Below are 8,400 nucleotides of genomic sequence, written 5' to 3'. Positions count from 1 at the left end.
GGGGCTGGACGCGCTCCCGGAGGGGCAGCCGGGCTGGAGCAAACCCCGGGAGGTGCCGGGATGAAGCGGCAGCTCTGCCCCGGCCGCCGCTTCGGAGGAGCGGGGCAGCCGCTGCGCTGCCGCGGCTGCGTTTGTGGGCACCGCGCCGTGGGAAACAGGGCCGGGCGCCTGCGGGATGCTCCTGGCTCCGTGGGGATGGAGGCCTGTGGTTCTCTACCGCCGTCCTGCTGTGTCCCCTGGGGCCACCGCTGCCCATGGTGCCGCTTTCCCGGCCGTGGCGCCGCTTTCCCGAAGTACGGGGCAGCCGAGCCATATGCCAGGACCAGGCGACACCGCCGGGACTGTGAGGGCTCCGGGCGAACTGGGCAATCCCTGTGACAGGGGCCCTGGGTTTCAGCATCCCTTCCTCTTGCCAAAAGTCTCCACGGGGTCTTTAATTACTGCAAGTGGCGCGAGGCCTTGGTGGCACCGGGTCCCTTGCGGGAATTGCCCGTTTCCGTGGGTGCCTCGAGCCGCCAGCGGTATCCACCGTGGCCCCAGGAAGCGCTGGGACCGGGAGCCCGGGCGCTCGCGTGTGGCTGCGCCATTAATGATTAACGAAGGGCTCCATGGCGCAGGAAGGTGGATGACCCGGGAGCCACGCGGTGCCGGCGCCGTGCGGAGCCTTTCACCTCGAGGCCAAACTCTCTCCCCAGCGCTGCCCCCGCGGCTGCGGCCTCTCCCCCGGCACGAAGTCCGGTGCGGGGGGAGGCGCGTGCGGCGGGGCTGGGCTCCCTGGGCCACCGCAGCGTGCGGGGGACAGGGGGTTGGCGGGGCCAGCCTCGCAGTGCGTGAGAACAGCGGCGCCTCGGCGTTCCCGCTCACCGGGCCCATCCCGCTTGCCCTTTCCCTGCTGTCRGCCCGTGATTTATGGCCCTTTCGCTGCTCCCTCCCGCCCCCCGTGCCCCCTGCAAAAAAATAATAATCCGGGAACAAAGGAGGAAATCGGATCCGGCCCCTGGCGGCTCGCGGCCCGGCCGAGCGGCYGTGCGTCTGCAGTGGCCGATTGGCGACGGCGTTTGATCTCTGGAGGAATTCCTGCCTCCTCGTGCTGCTCCACTGCCCCCGTGGCACGAGGGGCCCCGTGTCCTGCAGCTGGGGGGATGCGCGTGGGCCCTGCTCCGGGCAGGATCTGGCCCCGCAGCGCCTGGTGCTCTGCAGCCATCCTGCCCTGTGCAGGGTGCTGAGCCCCGGCTCTCCGGGCGCATTCCTGAGGCCRGAGCTGCTGCTCTCCTCCTGCTCAGCTCCTGCCCGGGCGCCGCGGTGAGGGCTGCTCCCTGCCCTACATTCCCGGGATATCAGATCCCGCGCCCCCGGCACCCACCCGGCGTCGCCCAGGCCAGGCTGGACGCTCCCTCCCCGGTGGGGGCATGAATCACGCCCTCGCTCCGCCCCAGCGCCAGATGTGCCGCTGCCCGCCGCCGGCGCCGTGGATTCTTCCTCCTCGGGCTCCCAGCTTCTTCCCACAGCGCTCGGAAACTCCTGTCTGGAGCAGTCCCTGGGAGCAGTTTGCCAGTCCCCATGGGCTCTCCCACTGCGGGGCTTGGCCTGTGGCCCCGGCTGCAGGAGATGCTGCCCTGTGACCAGGGAAACTGAGGCAGGGAGCGGGCTGGCGAGGCAGCACCTGCAAATTGGCAGGCAGAGCCCTCCCAGCCTTGCTGCAGAGAGCTGCACTGTGCCATGCTGTGCCATGCCATGCCGTGCTGCACAGCATCTTGTCGTGTTGCAGTGTGCCGTGCTGCAGCATGCCGTGCTGCACCGTGCCATGCAATGCTGCGAAGCACCGTGCCCTGCTGCCGTGTCGTGCCACGCTGCAAAGCACTGTGCTGTGCTGCACTGAGCTGTGCTGCGCCTTGCCATGCTGCACCGTGCCGTGCCATTCCAGTGACGCCTGGCCCTGCGCCCCAAGCACATGGCACGCGCTGTCCTTGGCAGAGGCTCGGGGCATGCGGCAGCTGGCACCACGGCTGGGCCCAGAGCCACGGCGGGTGACGGGGAGACCCCAGGGCCCCTGGCTGGTGCAGGGAGGGGGCCTTGAGAGCAGCCCCACAGCCCCGTCCCTTTCACGCGGCTCCTGCTGGAGCCTGACCCTGCGCACAAAGCACCCAGGGGCCATTTGAATGTGAAAGGGGACCGAGCGCTGGGCCCTGACCTTCAACCCGCGGGTCAGCCCGGCCCCGCCGGGACCCCTGCCGTGCTGTGCCGTGCTGTGCCGTGCCGTGCTGTGCTGTGTTGTGTTGTGTTGTGCCATGCCATGCCGTGCTGTGCCAAGCCGTGCTGTGCTGTGCCGTGCTGTCCCGTGCCATGCTGTGCCATGCTCTGCCGTGCTGTGCCGTGCCCTGCTGTGCGAGGGGGCCGCTGCAGGCCCGGGGCTGCTGCCCACGTGGCGGCTGCTCCCATTTCATGCCGGCGCTGCTCCCTGGGGTGCCAGGAAGTCGTCCTGCGATCCGGGTCGTGGTGCAAGCAGGGATGTGGGGCTGCCCCCATTTCCCAGGGCTCTGGGCACTGGGGGGTCTGGGAGCTGAGCTGCATCCTGGCCCCACACCCCTGCATCCTTGTCSACATCCCTGCCCTGCCTACTAGTCTCCCTGCTTCCCTGCCCCACATCCCTGCCCCACTTCCCTGCATCTCTGCCCTGCAGCCCTGCTCTGCATCCTGGCTTCCTCCCTGCATCCCAGCCTGCCCCCCTGCCTCCCAGCCCCACACCCCTCCAATCCCTGCTGCATCCCTGTGCTCTCCATGGCCACGGGCTGGGATATCGATCCAGYGAGCCTTGAACTCCACTTTGCATCTTCCCCGGGGAGACGTCGGCAGCTGAGGCCGCCTGCTCTGTGCCTGGGCTCGCTGCGGGCGCCGCGGCGGTGGTCGGCGCACCGGAGCGAGCCGGGGCCGCTGCTCCCCTCTCTCCTGCACGTGCAGCGGGACCCGCTGCCCCCTCGGTCACCTTGGATCCCTTGTTGGGGARGACACAACAGCTTCATCAGCACCTGGGGGTGGCTTTGTTCCCATCCGGCCGCCCCTCGGTGGCGCCTCGGCCCTGCCTGCTCCGCTGTCCCCACCCCAGCGCCTTGGCCACACRAGCCTCATCCCAGGGCAAAGCGCTTCTTTATTCTCCCCGTGGCCAGCGGCGGGTGACGCCAAGGGCTGTGGGCGGGCGCTGCTCCTAGATGCAGGTCTCGCTGGTGGTGGTGTCGCTGGTGGAGGTGGCGCTGGTGGAGGTGGCAGCGGGCGCGTGGAGCTGCTCCAGGCGCGCCAGCCGCCGGGCCAGCGCCTGCGCCTGCTGCTCCTGCTGCGCAGCCAGCGCCGCCGCCTGCGCCTGGCGCCGCCGCAGCTGGGCCTCCTGGCGCCGGCGCGCGCCGCGGTACGCCAGCGCCAGCGCGCTGCGGGCACCGGCACGTCAGGGTGCGAGGGGACAGGGGGGCGCGCGGGAGGCAGGCGGGGAGGATGGCTGGGACCCTGGGCATGCAGGAGAGGGTGGCACAACCAGGGGACACAAAGGGACAGAGGGCTGCATGAACAGGACCGTGCTACCAGGGCATGCAGGAAGGGGTGGCACGTCTAGGGGACATGGCAGGGCTGCTGCCTGCCAGGGATGCAGAAGAGCGTGGCACGTCCTGGGCTGCTCCCTGCCAGGGTGCACAGGGAGGCACCGTGCAGCCGGTGCAYGCAGAATGGACCTGGTGCATGCAAAATGGACCCGGTGCACACAGAATGGACCCGGTGCGTGYGGGCCCGCGTGCCCAGTGCCCACCTGTGCGCGTGGCAGAAGTCGCGGGCCAGGGCGCTGCAGTGCACGTGCTGCACGTGGCTCTCGGTGCTCGCCTGCTCCAGGGCGCGCAGCAGGGCCTGGGTGCGCGCACGCAGATCCTCGCTCCTGCGGGGGACACACGTGGCACCGGGATGGGCAGTGCCCCCCGGTGCCCTGTGGCACTGTCCTGTGTCGCTCACCGAGCCAGCGCCTCCAGCAGCTCCTGTGTTGTCCCTGCCGGGTCCATGGGAGCTGCTGCTCCGGTGCAGCCGGGCTCAGCATCCTGCTGGGGCCGGGCACCGGTCAGCACCAGGGCAGGGCGAGGACCCCCTCCCTGGGGATGAACCCCGTAATCCCCCCCACATTCCAGCACCCCCGGGGGGAGAAGCCCCAGCAGTTCCTCCCGGGGGGCCGGGTCTACCCGGGACAGGGGGTCTGTCCGTCGGTACCTCCTCGCCGCTGCTGCTGGCGGCCTCCCCGTCCCGCTGCCACTGCAGGTGCAGGAGCAGCAGGCGCAGCGCGTCCTCGCGCGGCCCCTGCGCCGCTGCCAGCACCTCCAGCCCCCGCTTCTGCGTCTTCTCCAGCTGCAGCTGCACCTGCAGGTCGGCCATGGCCTCCTGGGAAGGGGGGACACGGCGTCACCTCGGGGTGTCACCTCCCAGTTGGGCAGCGCTTTGCAAGGGGCTGTGGAGGGACCCAGGCACCCGGCCCCGACTCGCCCCGTGCACCTTGAGCGTCGCCAGCTCCAGCAGCAGCTCTGCCTTGTCCAGCTCCGGCCGGGACACGGGGGTGGCCAGCGGGGGCTGCGCGTCCTGCAGCGCCCGCTCGGCCCGAGCGCGGATGTCCTCGCTGTGACGGGCCAGGGTGCCAGCGGGCACGGGGGTGGCGCACAGCGAGGCCTGCACCGCTGCCTGCTCCGCGCGTAGCTGCCGGATCCGCTCGCGCAGGCTCCCTTCATCTGCACCGGCACCTGGGGATGCCCTGCGGTTCTGCGGAGCACCAGCATCCCCGTGCAGGGGACCGGCAGCCTCCTCACATCCCGCATGCTGCATCCCACCGCCCGCCCGGGTGCGACTCACCGCTGCTGGTGCCCGGGTGCAGCTTGGCGCGCGTCAGCGCGAGCAGCGCTCCGTACGCATCCACACAGCGCTCGCTGCAGCGAGATGGGGCTCAGCGCCGGCGCGGGAGCCCACGGGGCCCTGGTCCCGCCGCCGCTGCCCTACCTGCAGTGCAGTGCCAGGCGCAGCGCGGTGCCCTGCGCCTCGTGCTGGCCCAGCACCATGCTGAGCCGCTCCGAGTGGCTCTTGCAGTCGTGCAGCGCCACCGACAGCAGYTGGTTTGCGGCCCGGAGCCGCTCCAAGTGCCTGGTGGAGCCGCAGGGCAGCGTCAGCGCCAGCGCGTCACTGCTGTCCCCGCAGCCCCCACYGCGGCCGCTCACCCCTGCAGCTGCTGCAGCCGCCGCTCGGGCTCCGTGGGCGGCGTGGCGGGGGGCTCCCTGCGGGACACGGCGCCGTGGTAGCTCCGCGCGCGCCGCAGCGGGTCACGAGCCGCGCTGGACGGAGCGGGGGGCCTGCAGAGCACGGGGGAGCCTCCGCACGGGGTCTCGATGCTGCTCAGCGCGTCCTGCAGCTCCCGCGCCTGGGGGACAGCGGCGCTCAGCAGGGGCAGCTTGGCGGGCCCATGGGGTGAGCAAGGGGAAGCGCGATCGGAGGGGCACAGCAGGCACGGCGCAGCGCGGCGAGGCGCCCCGTGCCCACCCTGCGCTGCAGCCGGTCCCGCTCGTGGCGCAGCGCGGCCAGCGCCGCGCTCGCCCGGCTCAGCTCCTCGTCGCGGCGCCCCAGGGCCTCCCGCAGCGCTGCCCGCCCCGCCGCCGCCGCCGCCGCCTCCTCCTGCAGCCTCGCCGCGTCCTCGGCCCTGGCGCCGCGGCCCTCGGCCCCGCATGCGGCCAGCTCCTCCAGGCTCTGGGGGGACAGCGGGGTGCTGCTGCGGTGCCGCCTGTCGCTGCGGCGGCGGGGTGGCCCCGCGCGCGGCCGCTCACCTTGGCCGCCCGTGCCCACTCGTGGCCGAGCGCCGGGGGACGCCCGTGCCGGGAGAAAACAGCACGTTCCAGCGAGCTCACGGCCTGCTGCACGGCTGCAAAGAGGTCAGCGCCACCGGGCCGCCGCTCCTCCCCTTCCTCACCCTCCTCGTCCTCCTCCTCCTCCCTGGGGGCAGCAAGGGGGAGATGCAGAAGGGCTGCACATGGCCCCCCATGGTGCGACGCGTCCCCGTGTGCTGGGGCCGTCCCCGGCGGTACCTGCTGCTCCGGCGCTGCCGCGGCTCCGCTGTGCGGTGCGGCCAGGGGGGCAGCAGCCCCGTGACGTCCTCCTCGCCGGGCAGGGGGTCCCCGTCACCCCCGGCCGCCACCTCGGCCTCCTTCTCTGTCTCAGGTGCTGGGGGCTGCGGGGAACGTGCACCCGTCTGCCCATGGCGCCCAGCAAGAAGGGTCCAGCCATGCCGGGGACAAAGCAGGGGGTGCAGCTGGCTGGGGTGCAGCTGGGGCTGGGGCACATCAGGGTGAATTTGGGTGCATTTGGGCGCATTTAGGTGCAAAGCTGCATTCCTACAATATGATGTCCTGCTGCAACGCAGTGTCCTGTTTGCCACAACCGCATTCAGGCTGGCAGAGCTGGGGCGGGACATGTCCCGTTGCGCACACGTGGAGCGGGGTGGCCGGGTGCACCCCATGTCCCCACAGTGGGTGGATACAAAGGACCCATGGCCCCCCTCGCAGGGGCTGCASCAGCACGGTGGGTGCCGGGTGCTCGGCCCTCTGTGCCCGCGGGCCATGGGGCTGGTGCTGCAGCGGGGCCGGTGCTGCAGAGCGACTGGGGCTGCAGCAGGATCGGGGCTGCAGCAGGGCCAGGACTGCAGCGGGGTTGGGACTGCAGTGGGGTTGGGACTGCAGCGATGCTGAGGCTGCAGCGATGCTGAGGCTGCAGCGGGGCCGAGGCTGCAGCGGGGTCGGGGCTGCAGTGGGGTCAGGACTGCAGAGAGGCTGAGGCTGCAGCGGGGTCAGGACTGCAGTGGGGTCAGGACTGCAGTGGGGTTGGGGCTGCAGCGGGGTTGGGACTGCAGCGAGGCTGAGGCTACAGCGAGGGCAGCACTGCAGCGGGGTTAGGGCTGCAGCGGGGTTGGGATTGCAGCGAGGCTGAGGCTGCAGCGGGGTCAGGACTGCAGCGGGGCTGGGACTGCAGCGGGGTTGGGACTGCAGCGGGGTCAGGACTGCAGCGAGGCTGAGGCTGCAGCGGGGCTGGCGCTGCAGCGGCGCTGAGGCTGCAGCGAGGGCAGCACTGCAGCGGGGCTGAGGCTGCAGCGGGGCTGAGGCTGCAGCGAGGGCAGCACTGCAGTGGGGCTGAGGCTGCAGCGGGGCTGAGGCTGCAGCGAGGGCAGCACTGCAGCGAGGCTGAGGCTGCAGCGAGGGCAGCACTGCAGCGCTGCCGGGCTCAGCCCCGGCCCGTGCGGCGGCCGTGGCGGAAGCAGGAGCGGTTTCCTGCGAGCGGCGGGAACAATGCGCGGCGCTGCGCACGCACACGGCGCCGGCCACCCCGCGCGCGGCCCCTGACCCGCGCGGCCGGAGCGCCCGGCCGGGGACGGCCCCGGGCTGCAGCTCTGGCACCCGGAGCCGCCCCAGGAGCCGCGACCTGGGACCGAGGCCGTGGCCGGGGGGTGCCAGGTCTGGGGGATGCCCTGGGCTAGGAGAAATGCCCAGGCCTGGGGGACGCGCCAGGCGGGGATGCTTCATGGCCGGGGGATGCTCGTGGCCGGGGGATGCACCCTGCCCTGCGGTGGGTGTCCCTGGTGCATCTCCCTCGATGCCGGCTGCTGCAGGGATAGGGCTACTCCCACAGGCCCCCCCAGTGCCCCAGCAGCGCTGATCCCATGGGACACCCCACTTGCCTCCTCCATCCCAGCCGGTGCCCGGCCCTGGGGGCTGCTTCCTGCGGCCACGGGGGTCCCGAGGCCCCGTCCCCGCGGGGGCCTTGTGACCCAGGCTTGCTGCGGGGCCGTGCCGCTCCCAGCCCCCCCCGGGCTTTTCCCATTCCTGGTTCCTGCAGAGATTTCCTCTTCCTCGACGAGCTCGGCGCAGCCTCTTGCACTTAACTGTTGCGCTACCTGTGTCCCCGCTGGGTGCCCCCCGTGTCCCCTCGCTCCCTGCGCAACCCACCGCAGCAGCCCCGGGCGCTTTGGGCACCCGGCTGTGCGCTGAGCGCCCCCATGCAAGGTTTGCGGGCAGCGCCTGTGCGCGGGGGCGCTTGGGGGGGTTGCAGAGGGGTGCACGAGCCTTTGGGTGCGCGGGGGCCGATGCGGGCACGGAGGAGGCGGTGTGGGCGTGGGGGAGATGCAGGCGGGCGTTGGGGGTACGTGGGTGTTCAGGGTGCATGGGGATGGTGCATGGGGGGTGCATGGGCAACTGGAGCGCAGGGGGCCGACGCATGGGTGCCGGAGGGTGGCACTAGGGTATTTAGGGTGCATGGACACGTGGGTGCAGGGGTTGGTGCAGGCGCCCTCGGGAGTTCAGGGTGCAGTGGGGGGGGGCAGGGAGATGCGCAGGTGTCGGGGTCTGGGAGGGT

The 8,400-nt window shown here is 71.9% G+C and overlaps 1 protein-coding gene across 1 annotated transcript; it reads right to left on the bottom strand.

Moving 5' to 3' along the window:
• Window positions 1–3,202: 3,202 nt before the first annotated feature.
• Window positions 3,203–6,469, bottom strand: USHBP1 (USH1 protein network component harmonin binding protein 1). The gene is made up of 12 exons (XM_026041472.1): window positions 6,437–6,469; window positions 6,084–6,226; window positions 5,826–5,991; window positions 5,545–5,643; window positions 5,226–5,425; window positions 5,011–5,151; window positions 4,824–4,940; window positions 4,516–4,768; window positions 4,276–4,404; window positions 3,988–4,121; window positions 3,791–3,913; window positions 3,203–3,419 (listed from the first exon to the last, which is right to left on the bottom strand). Exons 1-12 carry the CDS (start codon window positions 6,467–6,469, stop codon window positions 3,203–3,205), a joined length of 1,755 nt encoding a protein of 584 aa, XP_025897257.1.
• Window positions 6,470–8,400: the final 1,931 nt, after the last annotated feature.

Source organism: Nothoprocta perdicaria, unplaced genomic scaffold (assembly GCF_003342845.1).
Source record: "Nothoprocta perdicaria isolate Ctin4 unplaced genomic scaffold, notPer1 scaffold_286, whole genome shotgun sequence".
In the NCBI taxonomy this organism is placed as follows: Eukaryota; Metazoa; Chordata; class Aves; order Tinamiformes; family Tinamidae; genus Nothoprocta; species Nothoprocta perdicaria.
This window is presented reverse-complemented; position numbering and strand designations above follow the sequence as displayed.